Source organism: Salminus brasiliensis, chromosome 22, assembly GCF_030463535.1.
Source record: "Salminus brasiliensis chromosome 22, fSalBra1.hap2, whole genome shotgun sequence".
Taxonomy (NCBI): Eukaryota; Metazoa; Chordata; class Actinopteri; order Characiformes; family Bryconidae; genus Salminus; species Salminus brasiliensis.
Window position 1 is genome coordinate 2,749,825 of NC_132899.1, and position 19,242 is coordinate 2,769,066.

General features: G+C 41.9%; 1 protein-coding gene across 1 annotated transcript in view; it reads right to left on the reverse strand.

The window, feature by feature from the left end:
- The window catches only part of adamts14 (ADAM metallopeptidase with thrombospondin type 1 motif, 14), a 120,615-nt gene that overhangs the window by 55,876 nt on the left and 45,497 nt on the right, over positions 1-19,242 (reverse strand). Inside the window, exon 4 of the mRNA XM_072667393.1 lies at positions 8,692-8,888. Within this exon, the coding sequence (XP_072523494.1) occupies positions 8,692-8,888 (197 nt within the window). The remainder of the gene's footprint in view (positions 1-8,691; positions 8,889-19,242) is intronic.

Consider the following 19,242-nt stretch of genomic DNA (forward strand, 5'->3'; position numbering starts at 1 on the left):
ATCACCAAGCAACATCATAGCAACCACGTAGAAACACAACAGTAATCACCTAGCAACTATCCGCCAATCCCATAGCAACCACCTGGGATACAACAGCAACTGTCCAGCACCCACTAATTAATAATTAGTATATAAATGCTGATTATGGTTGGTCAGGTGGTCTGTGCCTCTCAAAGTTAACCCCAAATCTACGCCACTGCCCCACCCCTACCCCTGTCTTCTGTCTGCTACAGCATCAGGGCAGAGGTGGTAGAGTGTAAACCTGCCTCTCTCTCTCTCTCTCTCTCTCTCTCTCTCTCTACGCCTCGAGGCACATATCTCACCAAACCACCAACTTACAGGCAATCATGTGCAATATCTGCTTAATATGTTGGCGAGGCTCCAGACGTAGCAGGTATTACGCAACTCCCGAAGCAGTCTGATAGGAAGACTGCTGCTGCTGCTGCTATTAAATAATGTGTAGCAGATCCGGAATTACTCATAGTACTTATTATATAACTGTACAGTTCATAGTGGGTATTGAATAATTCATAGTGGATATCTAACAATAATAAAATTCATAGCAAATAATTAATACATAATAGTACTATATAATTGTATAATTCATAGTGGATACTGACTAAGTAATAGTAGTTACTTTATAATTTAGAGTAAATTCTGAATAATTTATAGTAGATACTGACTAGTTTATAGTGGCTACTAAATCATTGATAGTAGATACTGAATACTCCATAGTACTGACTATATAACTGTATAATTCGTAGTGGATCCTGAATAGTTCACAGTAGTCATTGTATAAATCATAGCAGATACTGAATAAATCATAGTAGATATTAAATCATTGATAGTAAATAAGGAGTAGTTCATAATACTATATAATTATATAATTCATAGTGGATCCTGATTAATTCATAGTAAATACTGAGTAATTCATATTGAATACTGAATAATTCATAGTAGATACTGAGTAATTTGTCGTAGATTACATAATTGAGAGTAGGTACTGAATACTTAATAGTACTCACTATATAATTATACAATTCCTAATGGATATTGACTAATTCATAGTGGCTAATAAATAATTTATAGTAGATACTGAATTACTCATAGTACTTGCTATTTAACTGTATAATCCATAGTGGATCCTGAATAATTCATAGTAGATACTGAATAATTCATAGTGGATCCTGAGTAATTCATAGTAGATACTGGATAAATCATAGTGGATACTGAATAATTCAGAGTGGATACTGAATAATTCATAATGGATACTGAATAAATCATAGTGGATACTGAATAATTCATAGTCGTTACTGAATAATTCATAGTGGATCCTGAGTAATTCATAGTGGATCCTGAATAATTAATTGTAGACCCAGAGTCATTTGTATTAGTTATTTAATAATTCATAGTAGAAACAAATTGGTTTTAGTATAATATAATTATATAATTACATAATTCATAATAGATACTAAAATAATAAGTTTAATTTTTACAAAAATACATATTACACTCTCTCTCTCTCTCTCACACACACACACACACACACACACACACACACACACACACACATTCATCATTGCCCCAGCTCACAAGCAGGTGACAGGAATGAGTGTTGCTGAGGTTCATCCAAAGGTGCTGAGGGGCTCGTAAATGTAAAAAGGTGAATGTGTGTGTGTGTGTGTGTGTGTGTGTGTGTGTGTGTACACAGGCCAGGCCTCTCTCGGAAGGAGAGCCAACACCTTATTTACCCAGTCAGTGGTGGATTTATGAAGTGAAGGAGTCCAGCAGCCTGGCAGGTAAACACATCTCAGCCTGGTTTTGTCTGTAATTACAGTAAAGCCTGTAAAAACACTCGGCACGCTGCACACGCCTGCCCCAACACACTCCCACTGACAGCTCCAGCTCCCCAGCCCAGCGAAGACATGCTCGGCGTTTAACACTAGAGCTACGCTACAGAGGCCAAAGCGACGAAGATCCGGCTCTAAGATCCCGCTACTGATTTCAGCTATGCTAGCTATGCTACACCTAGCCCGTGTTTAAATGAACTGTCCTCCACAAATACTAACACCCGTGGGAAACATGAGCAAACTGAACTAAAGAAAATATTTAGTCTTTTATTATGAATAATTCAATAATTCAAAGAAGTTTTTAATAAAAGAAATATTCATAGTTGGCAATTCATAGATTCTGCAGCGGAATATTGACTGTCTGATGTGGTCTAACTTGTACAGTCGAGAGTATATACTATAGTCGAGAATATACGGTGTATATTCTTGATATTTCAAAGTAGATACTAAATCATTTAAAATAATTGTGGATAATGAATAATTGATAATATTGAATAATTCATAGTGGTAACTAGTTCATTTATTTAGGTTGCTGAAAAATGTGTAGTAATTACTGAATAATTCATAATGGTTATTAACTCATTCATATTAGGTACTGAATAAATCATAGTATTATCGAATAATTAGGCAATTGGCAATTATTAATATTAATCAATAATTAGTTCTAAATAATTCATAGTGGATACTAAATAATATATAGTAGGTACTTTATAATTCATAGTGGATACTGAATAATTCATAGTTGTTCTAAATAATTCATAGTGGATACTAAATAATATATAGTAGGTACTTTATAATTCATAGTGGATACTGAATAATTCATAGTAGGTATTTTATGATTCATAGTGGATACTGAATAATTCATAGTAGGTACTTTATAATTCATAGTGGATACTGAATAATTAATAGTAGGTACTTTATAATTCATAGTAGATACTGAATAATTCATAGTAGGTACTTTATAATTCATAGTGGATACTGAATAATTAATCGTAGGTACTTTATAATTCATAGTGGATACTGAATAATTCATCGTAGGTACTTTATAATTCATAGTGGATACTAAATAATTCATAGTAGTTTTAAATAATTCATAGTAGGTACTTTATAATTCATAGTGAATACTGAATAATTTATTGTAGTTTTAAATAATTCACAGTGGATACTGAATAATTCATAGTAGTTCTAAATAATTCATAGTGGATACTTTATAATTCATAGTGGATACTGAATAATTCATAGTAGGTACTTTATAATTCATAGTGGAGACTGAATAATTCATAGTGGATACTGAATAATTCATAGTAGGTACTTTATAATTCATAGTGGATATTTTATAATTCATAGTGGAACTCATCGTATACCCTGAAGCAATGAGACTAATGAAGCTCATACCCCACCAATTAACCTAAAAAGGTCAACGCTACACTGTTTATCAGAATGCCAACATTTGTGGAGGACACTGTAACTGTCAAACAATGAAACCACATAATCAGGTCTATTAAAGATCACTGAACACCTCCAGACGGTTTACAGAGAGCTCGTACTGATCTAGGCATGCAGTTAGCACTGTGCTACTTGGTGTACATGAGCTTCCATTACTTGTTAGCCACTTTAGCTTAAAGAAACGTACAAAAAAAGCCTACTTCAGAAAACCAAACATGACTGGGTTGACTGACGACATTTGGGCCAAGAGGGGGAAAGTGCATACTGCACTATTCCTTTAAGATGAGGAGATTATGCAGGCTGGAAGTAGGCCGTCGACTGTAAATACAGCAGTCCTGTTTGATCAATATTGAATAACATGCTGGAACAGCCCCGACCTCTTACTGTGGATTGACATTCCTGAGAGGAGTTGAATGTGGACCTGTATAAGTGGGTTTTTACTGCACCTCAAAAGAGTGTTAGCGGAGGATTGGGGACAGCTGTGTTAAAACTGAAAGGTTCTAATGAATCGATTTCAAATGTTCTACACACACACAGCACTGTACAGAGGTTCTAGACACTGATCCAACTTTTCTAACCCCCGTCTCTCAGCAGTGAGAGAATTTTACTGTAGAAGCTCCAGATCTCATCAGAACAGATAAAGCAGGTGAACATAAATCATAAGTAGGTGTAGAAGATCTTGTAGGTGAGCTAGTCTGAAGAACAGAGCTCGGTTCCTCCAGGGTTCTCCTGGACGCCCCCCAGTCCAGCCAGCACAGCGTGGAGGATGTGTTCAACTCCATCATCATCAGCAGCATCAGCAGCAGCAGCAGCAGCAGCAGCAGCTCACCTGATTTACCATCATTAAGCCCTGATTTACCACCAAACCAGGTGTTGATCTGAGGAGAACTCTAAATAACACTAGACTCCATGAGAGAGGAGAACTTTGGAGATGTTCTAATGATGAACACAGTGATGGAGAACCTCCACTACTTTCTGTAGGAGTGTTATTATTAGTGTTTATTCTAATATGTATTATTTTTAATAAATGCCCATTTGGACAAAAGTATTGGGACACCTGCTCGTTCAATATTATTCCTTTCAAAATCAAGTGTGTATCCTGCTTTTGTTGGAGTACCTGCCTCTACTCGCCAGGGAAGAAGGCTTTCTACTAGATTTTGGAGGAGGAGCATTGCTGTGAGGATTTGATTGCATTTAGCGACAGGAGCGTTAGTGAGGTCAACTCAAGTCTTGGGTGGAGTACCATCCATCGTTCCAGAGAACCACAGTTCTTCCACTGCTCCACAGCTCAGTGCTGCTGGGGGGCTTTATACTCCTCTCTAGCACATGCCTCGCATTAGGGGAGTCCTATTCTGTGCGTGTGTGCATTTGCACATCTGTTGCATTCATTAGAAGGGGTGTCCACAAATATTTGGACACATGGTGTTGATATATATGGCGAATGGTGATGCATATTTAAAACTCATCCTAGATCAGGCTGGTCTTGTCTGGAAATACTGTATATTGCTTTTTACAAAAGTGATTTTATTGCAGTTTTTTATTATTAATATAAAAGGCTTATACGGGGTTTTATAGGTAAGATATGAATTGAATTCTTGGCACCAGGCTGCACTTCTCAAGGTCTTCCCTAAAGTTTCTAGACCTTGAGTCTGCACTTAAATCCATCAGAAATTCAGCGGCTGCTTGTGTGCGGATCTGCCGGTCAGAGAGTGAAGGGAAAAACAGCTGGACGTTCCTGGCAGATGAACAGAATGAAAAGAAAAAAACATTCCTGGATCTGTAGTGTGTAGACTGTAGGGCCTCGGGTGTAGAATGTATAGGGAGGATGTAGAGTCTGGAGTCTAGGTGCAGAGTCTAGGGTGTAAAGTGTAGAGTCTAAATTGCAGATTCTAGAGTTGTAGAATCTAGAGGTTAGGGTGTAGAGTCTATAATCTAGGTTGTAGAATTTAGGCTGTAGAGGTTAGAGTCTAGGTTGCAGATTCTAGAGTCTAGGGTATAGAAGTTGGAGTCTAGGTTATAGATTTTAGAGTTGTACATTCTAGAATTTAGGGTGCAGATGTTATAGTCTAGGTTGTCGATTCTAGAGCTGTATAATTTAGAGGTTAAGGTGTAGAATCTAGAATTTAAGTTCTAAAGTTTAGGGTGTAGAAGTTGAAGTCTAGGTTGTAGATTCTAAAGTTTAGGGGTAGAAGTTACAGTCTACATTTTAGATTCTAAAGTTAAGGGTGTTGAAGTTACAGTCTAGGTTGTAAATTTTAAAGTTTAGGGTGTTGAAGTTACAGTCTAGGTTGTAGATTCAAGAGTTTAGGGTGTAGAAGTCAGTCTACATTGTAGATTCTAAAGTTTGGGGGTAGAAGTTACAGTCTACATTGTAGATTCTAAAGTTAAGGGTGTTGAAGTTACAGTCTAGGTTGTAAATTTTAAAGTTTAGGGTGTAGAAGTTACAGTCTACATTGTAGATTCTAAAGTTTGGGGGTATAAGTTACAGTCTAGGTTGTAGATTTTAGAGTTTAGGGTGTAGAAGCTACAGTCTACATTGTAGATTTTAGAGTGTAGGGTGTAGAAGTTACAGTCTACATTGTAGATTCTAAAGTTTGGGGGTAGAAGTTACAGTCTAGGTTGTAGATTTTAGAGTTTAGGGTGTAGAAGCTACAGTCTACATTGTAGATTTTAGAGTGTAGGGTGTAGAAGTCACAGTCTACATTGTAGATTTTAGAGTTTAGGGTCTAGAAGTTACAGTCTACATTGTAGATTTTAGAGTTTAGGGTCTAGAAGTTACAGTCTACATAGTAGATTCTAGAGGTTTGGGTGTAGAAGTTAAAGTCTACATTGTAGATTTTAAAGTTTAAAAGTTATAGTCTAGGTTGTAGATTTTAATGTTTAGGGTGTAGAAGTTACAGTCTACATTGTAGATTCTAAAGTATAGGGTGTAGAAGTTACAGTCTACATTGTAGATTTTAGAGTGTAGGGTGTAGAAGTTACAGTCTACATAGTAGATTCTAAAGTTTAGGGTGTAGACGTTACAGTCTAGGTTGTAGATTTTAAGGTTTAGGGTGTAGAAGTTACAGTCTTCATTGTAGATTCTAAAGTTCAGGGTGTAGAAGTTACAGTCTAGGTTGTAGATTCTAGAGCTAAGGGGGTGTAGAAGTCAGTCTACATTGTAGATTTTAGAGTTTAGGGTCTAGAGGTTACAGTCTACATTGTAGATTCTAAAGTTCAGGGTGTAGAAGTTACAGTCTAGGTTGTAGATTCTAGAGTTTAGGGTGTAGAAGTTACAGTCTACATTGTAGATTTTAGAGTTTAGGGTGTAGAAGTTACAGTCTAGGTTGTAGATTCTAGAGTTTAGGGTGTAGAAGTCACAGTCTACATTGTAGATTTTAGAGTTTAGGGTGTAGAAGTTACAGTCTACATTGTAGATTCTAAAGTTTAAAAGTTAGAGTCTAGGTTGTAGATTCTAAAGTTTAGAAGTTACAGTCTAGGTTGTAGATTCTAGAGTTTAGGGTGTAGAGGTTAGAGTCTAGGTCGTAGATTCTAGAGTTAGAGTTCCTCCAGGACTAGAGGTCTACAGACTGACCACTGATCTCAAGTACAGACTTCACCACAGGGGTTTAGGGTCTTGACTGTGGCACACAGGGTACAGGCCATTTCCACAAAGGGCTGAAGTGGAGGCAGGTTTTCAGACCTCCAGACCTCCAGGACTGGAGCTGTGCACCCCTGGTCTGGTGTGATGGGAAGCTGAGAGCAGCAAGTTCTGGGCTGGAGGGAGTTCGGAAGGCTTTGATCGGTTCCGTCTTTATTCCAATATTTATTTCCAGCTGATTTCACCATTTCTTCTGCAATCATAACACTGTGGTCGCTACGTGCTGTGATTCTGACACAACAGGTTTGGGTTTTTTTGGAAGTAGATGTTTGTAAATTCACTCAGTGCGGTCACAAACAGAGCCGGTTTATCCAAACGGACCGTCCAGAATGTCCAGATGTATTTCCAGAAGCAAACATAAACATTTAGTACCATCTCCAGAAGCCCAGAGACGGCGACTCTGGGTGGAGAAGCAATCCAGCACTGTTACAATAAAATTCATATCCAGAACGTCTGATTTCTCAGAAGTGCAAAGCAAACCAAAGCTGTAGTGTTTGTGTGTGAGTGTGTAAGAGTGTGTGTGTATGTGTGTGTGTGTGTGTGTGTGTGTGTGTGTGTGTGTGTGAGGCTCAGGCCACTGTGTAAATGGTAACTGTCACAGACTGAAACCACTGGATTTTCCACTTTAAGCAGATTAAGGTGGCAGGAGCTGGTGGAACCTGAAAATGAATGAACTAAAGAGAGAGAGCTCTCTCTCTCTCCCTCCCCCACGCACTCCCACGGTGTCTCTCGCCCCCTGGTAATCTCCCTAGAACCGTGAGCTCTGTGGGGACGAACACACTGGCCTGCAGTGTGGCGCCTTTCACACAGCCCTAATGCTGTAGTTAACCCTGTTAGAACTGAATCCTAACATGACTTTAACTGGTTGCTATGCCGCTGCTAAGTGGCTGCTATGGTATCCCAGGTGGTTGCCATGATGTTGCTTAGTGGCTGCTATGGTGTTGCTAGGCATCTGCTGTGGTATCCCAGGTGTCTGCCATGATGTTGCTTAGTAGCTGCTAAGGTGTTCCTAGGCATTTGCTATGGTATCTCAGGTGGTTGCTATCGTGTTGCTTAGTGGCTGCTATGGTGTTGCTAGGCTTTTGTTATGGTATCCCAGGTGGTTGCTATTGTGTTGCTAAGTGCTTGGTAGATGAGTGTTATAGTATTGCAAGGTGATAACTATGTTTTTTCAGGTGGTTGCCATGATGTTGCTTAGTGGCTGCCATGGTGTTGCTAGACATTTACTATGGTATCCCAGGTGTTTGCCATGATGTTGCTCAGTTGCTGCCATGGCGTTGCTAGGCATTTGCTATGGTATCCCACATGATTGCTATTGTGTTGCTAAGTGCTGGTTAGATGAGTGTTATAGTATTGCAAGGTGATAACTATGATTTTTCAGGTGGTTGCCATGATGTTGCTTAGTGGCTGCCATGGTGTTGCTAGGCATTTACTATGGTATCCCAGGTGTTTGCCATGATGTTGCTTAGTGGCTGCCATGGTGTTGCTAGGCATTTGCTATGGTATCCCACATGGTTGCCATGATGTTGTTCAGTGTCTGCCATCATACTGCTAGGCATTTGCTATGGTATCCCAGGTGGTTGCTATTGTGTTGCTTAGTGGCTGCATGGTGTTGCAAGGCATTTGCTATGGTATCCTAGGTGGTTGCACAGGGTTCTAAAGTGGCTGTTGTGGATGTTTGAAGAGGCAATTTAAAAAAATAATAATAAAACAATGCCTGTATTAATAAAAGCAACTTAGGTTTGTTGAACTTACTATGTTCATGAGTGTGAGGACGTAGTTCTGCACATGCTCTTTGCCATGGAAACGCACCACTGAGTCATCCACAGCCAGCAGGACCTCAATATTGTAGTTATCTTTTTTCGCATGTCGCCGTTTACGATCCGAATCCAACAGCTTCCGCTCCACCGTGTCCAGAGAATTCGGCAGCTCAGCAATCCCAAAATCTGATACTGAAACACAAATGCAGAAAGGTCTTTTTAAATGCACACATCAACTGCAGATCATGTCGCTATCAAAGATTTGGTATCTCAGTATCAATACCAGCGATTTGATGTTTGTACTTTGGTATCGATACCAAATTTTTACAGCCTCAAGTCAAGTCAAGACAGTAAATTCATGTCAGATCCCACTTCAATACAGGTAATACCCAAGCCAAGTCCTGAATCCCCTCCAAAGTCACTCTAAAGTTAAGCCCCATGTCAAGACAGAAAAATGCCAAGATAAGACAGGCAAGTCCAATAAAGTCTTGTGTCAGGTCCAAGGTCAAATCTAGGCAGGCAAGTCCCAGGTCAAGACTGGAAAGTCTGAAACATAAAAGGCAAGTCTCAAGTCAGGTCCTAAATCAAGTCCTAATCCCAAGTCAATTCAAGGCAGGCAGGTCCCGGTTCAAGACAGGACAATTTGAAACAAGAGAGGCAAGTCCAAGGTCAAGTTAGGAATAACAAAAAAAAGTGAAATCTAAACAAACAAGTTTCAAGTCAGGACAGGCAAGTCTCAAGTCAAGTCTAAAAACAAGATTCTGGTCAAGTTAATGGTCAAGACAGGTGAGTCAGAAACAAGAAAGGAATGTCTCAAGTCAAGTCTGAAGTCAAGTAATGATAGGTCATTCTAAGACAGGCAACATTCATGTTGAATCAAAAAAGGCAAGTCAAGACAGACAGGTTTGAAACAAGACAGGCAAGTCTTAAGTCATGTCCCATGTAGGAGAGACAAGTCTGAAGTCATGCCCCATTAAAGACAGGCAAGTCTCAGGTCAAGCTGCAGGTGAGAGGCAAGTCTCAGGTCAAGTTGCAGGTGAGAGAGGCAAGTCTCAGGTCAAGTCGCAGGTAAGACAGGCAAGTCTCAGGTCAAGTCGCAGGTAAAACAGGCAAGTCTCAGGTCAAGTCGCAGGTAAAACAGGCAAGTCTCAGATCAAGTCGCAGATGAGAGGCAAGTCTCAGGTCAAGTCGCAGGTGAGAGGCAAGTCTCAGGTCAAGTCGCAGGTGAGAGGCAAGTCTCAGGTCAAGTCGCAGGTAAGACAGGCAAGTCTCAGGTCAAGTCGCAGGTAAAACAGGCAAGTCTCAGATCAAGTCGCAGATGAGAGGCAAGTCTCAGGTCAAGTCGCAGGTGAGAGGCAAGTCTCAGATCAAGTCGCAGATGAGAGGCAAGTCTCAGGTCAAGTTGCAGGTGAGAGGCAAGTCTCAGGTCAAGTCGCAGGTGAGAGGCAAGTCTCAGGTCAAGTCGCAGGTAAGACAGGCAAGTCTCAGGTCAAGTCGCAGGTAAGACAGGCAAGTCTCAGGTCAAGTCGGAGGTAAAACAGGCAAGTCTCAGGTCAAGTCGCAGGTGAGAGAGGCAAGTCTCAGGTCAAGCTGCAGGTGAGAGGCAAGTCTCAGGTCAAGTTGCAGGTGAGAGGCAAGTCTCAGGTCAAGTTGCAGGTGAGAGAGGCAAGTCTCAGGTTAAGTTGCAGGTGAGAGGCAAGTCTCAGGTCAAGTTGCAGGTGAGAGAGGCAAGTCTCAGGTTAAGTTGCAGGTGAGAGGCAAGTCTCAGGTCAAGTTGCAGGTGAGAGAGACAAGTCTCAGGTTAAGTTGCAGGTGAGAGGCAAGTCTCAGGTCAAGTTGCAGGTGAGAGAGACAAGTCTCAGGTTAAGTTGCAGGTGAGAGGCAAGTCTCAGGTCAAAGTCGCAGGTGAGAGGCAAGTCTCAGGTCAAGTTGCAGGTGAGAGAGGCAAGTCTCAGGTTAAGTTGCAGGTGAGAGGCAAGTCTCAGGTCAAGTTGCAGGTGAGAGAGACAAGTCTCAGGTTAAGTTGCAGGTGAGAGGCAAGTCTCAGGTCAAAGTCGCAGGTGAGAGGCAAGTCTCAGGTCAAGTTGCAGGTGAGAGAGGCAAGTCTCAGGTTAAGTTGCAGGTGAAAGGCAAGTCTCAGGTTAAGTTGCAGGTGAGAGGCAAGTCTCAGGTCAAGTCGCAGATGAGAGGCAAGTCTCAGGTCAAGTTGCAGGTGAGAGAGGCAAGTCTCAGGTCAAGTTGCAGGTGAGAGAGGCAAGTCTCAGGTTAAGTTGCAGGTGAGAGAGACAAGTCTCAGGTTAAGTTGCAGGTGAGAGGCAAGTCTCAGGTCAAGTTGCAGGTGAGAGGCAAGTCTCAGGTCAAGTTTCAGGTGAGAGGCAAGTCTCAGGTCAAGTTGCAGGTGAGAGGCAAGTCTCAGGTTAAGTTGCAGGTGAGAGGCAAGTCTCAGGTCAAGTCCCATTAAAGACAGGCAAGTCCTGGGTCAAAACAGTCCTTATACATATAGGACAGTAACATTCTAGGGCCTTCAAATAAATCTAACATAAGTCCAGCATAATTCCATTTGTTCAGATGAAATGTAGTTTACATTATTTGAAGCTGCTTCAAGGAATGCAACATATTTATAGTGGAATTTTCCTCAGGGACTAACACGGAAAGTTCAAAACAATCAACAACCATGAATTTCTCCACGCTTTCCAGCAGCAGATGATTCCGCTCAGGCTTACAGATGCCGACTTTAATTCAGAGTGATAAATCTACACACTCTAATCTCCAAACAGTGAACATGCCAGCTGCCCTGTAGACACAAATTAACCCAAAAAGCCTGCTCGACTTCAGACTGAATGAACGCAGAGGTGTGTGGGTGTGCAGTGGGTGAATATATTTGGACGCTTCAAGTAAACCTTTCCGCTGACTTGTCTGTGTTCTACTCAGTACAGACATAAACAAACACCCACCCAGTCAGGTCCATAAATACCTGGACAGGGACACGATTTTTGTAAGCTTGGCTGTGTACCACACCTCCTCAATCAATTTGAAATGAAGCCTTCAAGATGTGACCAAACAGTTACACAGTGCCTTCATTTCCCCAGACCTAAAAGTAATCTGACAATTGACTGATAAGCAAGTTCGGGTGTCCAGGTGTGGCCTGTTGACTCATCACATCATTCTGAGTGTTGAATTTGTATTTGGCCTCTGTTCAGGAGAACTCTCAATACGTGGTCCAGAGAGGTGTTGATGTAAGGGAAGGAGGCCATCAGTAGACTGGGGCGAAAAAACCCAAACCCATCAGAGAGAGCAGAAATCAGACAAATCAACAATCTGGTTTATTCAGGTTCAAAAAAGAAGGAATGGTCAGTGGTCAGCAACCTGGTCAGCAATGGTCACTGGTCAGCTCAGCAACCTGGAAAAATAAAAATGTTGATGGATAGGGATCAGAGTGGCCCAGCTTTCTAATGTGCTACCACCATGGCCTGGGGTCACAAGTTCAAATCCCAAGCCTTCCCGCTTTTCCATCAGTCTGAAAGCTAACAGACACCTGTGTTGGCCAACATCACTTTAAGAGTGATGCAGGGAGAGAGCGCCATCTACCCACCCAGAGAGATGTCTCTCTCTCTCTCTTTTCATCACTCTTAAAGCGATGTAGGCCAACACAGGCATCTGCTCGCTGGTGTGGAGCTTTGGACCCAGTGCTTTCCTCAGAGCGTGTTGGCTACCTGACAGTTAGAAAAGAGGTGACGTCTGGCATGTATCAGAGGAGGCATGTGTTAAGTCCTTACCCTCCCAGTGCTGGGAGCATTGCTAGTGCTAGGCAGAGCTGTGGTGGGGTAACTGATAGAACCAAAGGAGGTAGGAGGAGGTAGGCGTGTCATTGTCAAAGTGTCCAATCAAAAGCCCATCACTCCAAGAAAACATCTGCCACTGTGTTGCTCAGCAGTTGCCAGGAAGTTGCTTTGTTATCCGAGAGGGTTGCTAGGGTGCTGACAAGAGGTTGTTGTGGTACCCCACGTGGTTGGTTAGGCTTTTCTAGTGCTTTTGCATCGGTGATATGAAAAAAATTGTATGTCCAATCCAAATCAAAGCTGTCTGTAAGCAAGCCTGAATTGCATAGTTGGGACAGTGTCGATATCTTGAGAACTGCAGGACAAATAAGCTAGAATAAAAATGTTAATAATGTAAATATTAAAATATCTATTTTTTAAGACTATAAAGCAGATAACAGGTCAGTTGTGCATTACTTTGCAGCTCTAGCAGCTCCAGCAGTTCCAGAAGCTCAACCATAGAAGAGTAGAGGAACAGGCCTTCACCAAAAATGCTTAAAAAAATGCAAAACACTATAAAGTGGCAAACAGGGACAGGAGAAAAAATGAGGTGGTGGATTTTGCGAAGGACCGGAAACTATAACATTCCTCCGTGATTACGAGGAATCTGCGTCCCCGAACGGTAAACCATCCGGTGGCTCCCAGCCCAGAGAGAGAAAGAAAGTAGTGTATGGTAGAGTGCGCCGACCGCCCACTAAAATACCAGATCCTACAGCCTGAAGTGGTGCTCCATTCCACAGATTCCATAAAAAAGGAGGAAGAAAAGTCGATGAATAATATTGAGGCCCACTGAGAGCCAGCATGCAGCTCTGCACGTGTATTGAGCATACTGCACACTGCACACACTGCGGACGTCACATTTAGAAGCAACACAACCTTCCAAACAAGGCCAAGGGTACGGCACGTTGTCAGCCCAAACCTCAGATACTGAACATGTCTTGGCTTATCAATAAGAAATATCATTTAAATTCACCTCTTACAATTCTAAAATTCAGTCTACCAGGGACTCTGGAAGGTGTTGAGGTGTGGGTGTTAAAATTGTATGCAGCATATGTACGGAATGACATCACAAAAAATTACATGCTTTTAATTTTTATAATTTTTAATAATTTACATAGAATAAAACTTGTAGCATACAGTAATGTGACTAGAGATAATAAAGTACATATATAACAATAATATAATAATAATAATAATATAATAATCACCATAATTTTAAATGTTATATTAAATTATAAATTAAATATTCTAGATTAAATACATAAAAATACAACACAAAATATATATTAGATAAAAAAGAATCATATTTTTGCTTGGTACCAGTGTAAAGTTATGATAAAAATAATAATAATTATTATTATTATTACTACTAACAGTAGTAAAGGTGAGGCATTTAACCCCAAGACCACTGTACCAACTGTTAAGCATGGTGGTGGTAGTATATAATGCTCTGTCCCTTTTGGAGACAAATAATAATAATAATAATAATCATCATCATCATCATTTTTGTTTTTATAATTATTATTTGTTTTTTGATAATAACATATTTGCCACATCTAACTGCTGCAGATGAGCCAAGCAGTGACCAATCCGGATGAAGCGATTCCTCTCACTGTGATGACAACACAGCAATAACTTGAAGAGCTGCAGTTAAACAGTCTTTAAACCTGGGGTCGCTGTTGCCCCCTTAGTCCCACCGCACTCCTGAGAACCGTCTCAAACCTGCAGTGTGTGAACGGCCCCAGAGGACACTGCATATGCGCATCACTATGGACAATTATACCCCCCGCTGACACCCCCTGCATCAGAACCATGTGTGAGGGCCATGTGGTTCCGTCATTGACGTTCTTACATAAGCTCACTCAGGGCTGCTGCAGCGAGTGGGTGTGATTATCGAGCGTCTCAGAGGGACAACACTCAACATCACATCATCAACATCTACCAGAGCTACGCTCAGGGTAACACCAGAGGCTTCCAGCGGCTCAGCCGATCAGATTACACACAGATACAGAGGTGGGATGGTTCGTAGGTGCACCAGTGTATAATTATTATTATTATTATTATTATTTTTATTATTATTACTACTACTAGTAGTAAAGGTGGGGCATTTAACCCCAAAAACACTGTACCACCTGTTAAGCATGGTGGTGGTAGTATATGTTAAGCATGGTGGTGATAGTATATGTTAAGCATGGTGGTGGTAGTAAATGTTAAGCATGGTGGTGATGGTATATGTTAAGCATGGTGGTGGTAGTATATGTTAAGCATGGTGGTGGTAGTAAATGTTAAGCATGGTGGTGATGGTATATGTTGAGCATGGTGGTGGTAGTATATGTTAAGCATGGTGGTGGTAGTATATGTTAAGCATGGTGGTGATAGTATATGTTAAGCATGGTGGTGGTAGTATATGTTTTTGGATTATAACACATCTAACTGCCACATCTAACTGCTGCTGCGACTCAATGCAAATGAGCCAAGCAGTGACCAATCAGGATGAAGCGATTCCTCTCGCTGTGATGACAACACAGTAATAACTTGAAGAGCTGCCGTTAAACAGTCTTTCAACTATTTCGGGTTCAAACAGCCACTTGGTGTTGGTGATCAATACACATGAGCTCATTAACATATCTTAATTATGATTGGCTGAGGTCACACGTCCACAGCACGTCCACACCAGGGAGCGGCAAGCTGATCACCATCACAGTGGCCTACCAAACAAGACTTAATTAGCATAGCATAGTGCCACAGAGCCATGAACACACATCACCCCAAGGCCACCTTTATAGAGGCATATAAAGCCCCCCCCAGCATTGAGCTGTGGAGCAGTGGAGCCATTGGGATCATCACTGATGCTCTCAAGTGGCTGCATGCAATCAAATCCTCCCCACAGCAATGTGTAGTGTAGTGTAAAGTCTTCCCAGGAGTAAAGCTTGCTACTGCAGGGAAGTAGGGTGGGGAGCGTGGGGGCGAACTGCTGGCTAATAATTCTTGATTTCAGAAGAAGCCGTGGAGAGACAGGTGTCCACATACTTTTGGACAGGCAGCGTGTACATCTGACACCTTTCTGCTCTGGCTGAGTGGTGTAAAAAAAAAAAGAAGAAACACACCCTTGGGCCGGTGTTTAAGGTTGGCACGGCTGCACCGCGTCTCTCCCCCATCCGGCCCGTCTGTGAGCTTTCATTCATGGCCTTGATTTACTGCCGCATTAAAATAAGCCACGGGTCTGGATTTCCCTGCAGGTGCCAGACGAGAAAAGAGCTACAGGTTCTCCAACACTATTACTCACTCTGGAGCTGTCAGAGGAGCAGGTGCTTTCTGAAGCACTTACTTCTCCCAGTCTCACACTATCCAAATGTTTGTGGACACCCCTTTCTAATGAACGCATACTACTATCAGCTACTTTAGGCTCCATGCTGCCTAATGCCAGGCATGGGCTAGATAGAGGGGTATATATAAAGCCCCCCAGCAGCACTGAGCTGTGGAGCAGTGGAAGAACTGTGTTCTCTGGAATGATGGATGATGGTGGAGCTCCATCCAGTACTTTTAGATAGGGTGAGTTGGGGAGTTGGGGATGATGAGGTGGTGAGGTGTAGATCAATCATCCAACATCCTGCCCTCACTCTTGCACGGAATGCAACAAATCTGCAATCAAATCCTCACAGCAATGCTCATCCCAAAATCTAGTAGAAAGCCCTCTTCTCTGGACAGTAGAGAGAGTTACTCCAACATCAAAAGCAGGAGAAACTCTTTAAAGACCCTTGATTTCAGAAGAAACAATGAATGAGCAGCTGTCCCAATACTTTTGTCCATGTCGTTTGGCTAAGCACCTTCTTGCGTGTATCTCCCGTAGTCTTGGACGGACTGATTCTGAACCATTGGCCTGCATGTAAACATACCGTCAAGGTTTGCAGAATATCAGGGCCCAATCTGAGGAACATCTGAGAAGAACTCTACGGAGCAAATCGCTCAGAAGGGTGAGTTCAGTAAACATAGGGGCCAAAAAGGGGAATCCCACCAAATTCTCTGCAGAATTAAATGGTTACGAATGTCAACAAATTCATTCAGAGTTGGCTTGGAGTTCTACAGTGGAGGTTCTAGATAACCTTCCCCAGTCAGAGCTGGAGTTCTACAGTGGAGGTGAAGGGAAGCAGACGTCTGAAGCTCTAATAAAAGCTCCTCACAGAAAGTTCTTCACCTAATGGTGATGAAGACGCTGCCTGATGCCTGAGACACTGTTCTACTAGAGTTCTGAGAAGAGTTCGGCTCTAGAACCTGCTTTTAGAACCAGATCATTAAAATGGTGGAGGGATACATGCTGCAGGGTGTGGTGCAGCTACAGAAAGTAGTCCCTAAAGAAAACTGGATTAGTGGAGATTCTCCACTATTTTACCTTCATCATCTTCATCTTCATCATCACCACTCAGAAGACTGTCACAGACATTTATGAGTGAGCAGAACCTCCTAAAGTTACATGATGTAAAGGATTTTGACCTTTTGAAGGATTATGTGGAGGTTCTTAAAACCTTTAGAAGGTTCTTCAGTTCTCTAATGAACCAAATGTGGTACTTCTAAGGCAGTGCACAAAGAAGCCCAATTAATCAGTGTCTCCAACCCCCTGACTCTGGCCTACAAAGCCAAGCCTGGACCAGCCAGCCCCTCCGTACTTGATGCCGATGGTCAAAAGCCGATCTGCACCAAGAGCCCTTCCAGCTTCAAGTACGGCTCGGCTCGACCCGCCATCCTTTAAGATCCACGGAAGACGAGCGTCCAGACTTTTTTCTGTCACAAGGTCACAAAGGCCCGCGCTCACTCCTTAAAAGTCCAAACCAAGGTTCGAATCCAAGGCCCGTTTTGTTGTTACAGTGTGAAGATCTGGTTAGTTTAGAGAGAGATCATGAACTACATGATCTACCTACGTCCCGTAATCATCTCCCAATACTTGACACTGACTGGGTTGTAGAGGGCTGTGAGGGTCTGATGTCGGCGTTGGTCAGTTGGGTGGGTCAACTGAATGACCTGGACCACTACAATAAGCTACAACCAATCAGAACAGAGCACATTTTTTGATCACTTAAAATTAATCAATTTTTGTAACTCCGCCTTAAAGGAGCAGTTTAAGGTGGAGTAACATTTAAGGTGCATAATTGATCACTGAGCCCAGATTCAGTCAATCAGCTATGATGTGTTTGGTATCTGCTTTGGTATGTGTATTTGTAGTTTAGAAGGGGAGATGCTAGGCTAATATTGCTAACACAACACTTAGATGGCCACCAATCCCTCTTCTCCATATATATATATATAAACTAAAATATTTATTTATCTTTATTGCTTCAAATGTATAAAAACATTTAGTTAAACAGCATTGATTGAACTTGTTTACATGTTTTAAGGTAAAACTGGAACTGAAACCAAAACCAGCGTTCAGCTCTGCTGAGAAGTTTCCAGACTCAAGTGTAGACTACAGTAAAAGTCACACTGAGTTCTAAACCACATCCATTTACCAGACTAATGAAGATCTGGAGGAGCTCTGACAGCCGGGTTGAAAGCCGAAAGGTTTTGGTTGTGTTTTAACAAAAAACGAGAATGGTGACCATCTAAGTCCACTGTTTGCTAGCAACGTTAGCCTAGCATCTCCTGTTGTAAACCAAAGAAGCACACATCAGATACCAAACATGTCTCGATCGATCGACTGAATCTGAGGTCACTGATCAATCTCTGAATATGTTAGCCACGGCTAAAATGAAGGTGCCAATAAGGCCTCTAACACTTTTGGTTCATGGCGATTCTCCACTGACCTGTACTAGCGAGAGTAGCGCTGTTAGCATCGCTACTCTAGATACAGCACGTCAGGAACTGCACCATCATTAGACTCTGTAGAAGCGAGTCATATTAGTGTAGAATCCTGTAGTATTACTCCACCGCCTCAGTCCACATGCCTTTAGACCTTCAGATCAAGCTTTTAGAGCTCTCAGCTTGTCCAGAAATGCATGTGTAAAGCATGTCCTTTAGAGGCTCATAGCATGAATTACACTTCTGGATGTAGGGGGAGCCCAAGAGCAAGAAAATCGGGTGCGGGTTTGTTCAAACAAAAAGTCACAATTCTTTTAAACGTATGTATGCAAATGTGCTCTGTTCTGATTGGCTGTCCTGGATTTTAGCTCATTCTAGAAGCACTAGAAGAAAATGCAGTCTAACCAAGTGCGTTTCGAACCAGTTCCCACCCAGACGATTACATTAACACACACACAGGGATAACACACTATCACACTATCAGCATGTTGGAGAAGTAATGGGGCTGTTTAATGGAGGTGCTTGGAGATGTTTGCCAGGCATGGCCCTGGGAAGGGATGTTAATTAGAGAAGGTAAAACTAGCAGTGTGAGTAAAGGCTGGAAGAGTGGACCACGTTATCCAGAACACAGAGTGGAGGTGAGGCTGTTTACAGGCCTTCATACACAGCACTGTGTAAAAGATCTGACCCTCTAATGATAAAACAAACACAAGTAAATGAATAAACAGGCTATTGTGACTGTGTGTGTGTGTGTGTGTGTGTGTGTATGTGTGTTAGCTGAAACATATCCAGTTGCTTTCCTGAATGAAGGCCAGTATTCCCAGTCAGGGGGCTGCCAGGTATTTTGGGCCTCATGAAAAGATATTACTCTGGGCCCCACAACTCTACCAGTTCTGCCAAAATACTGAATTAGTACATTTTTAGGGCCCCTGTCAAGC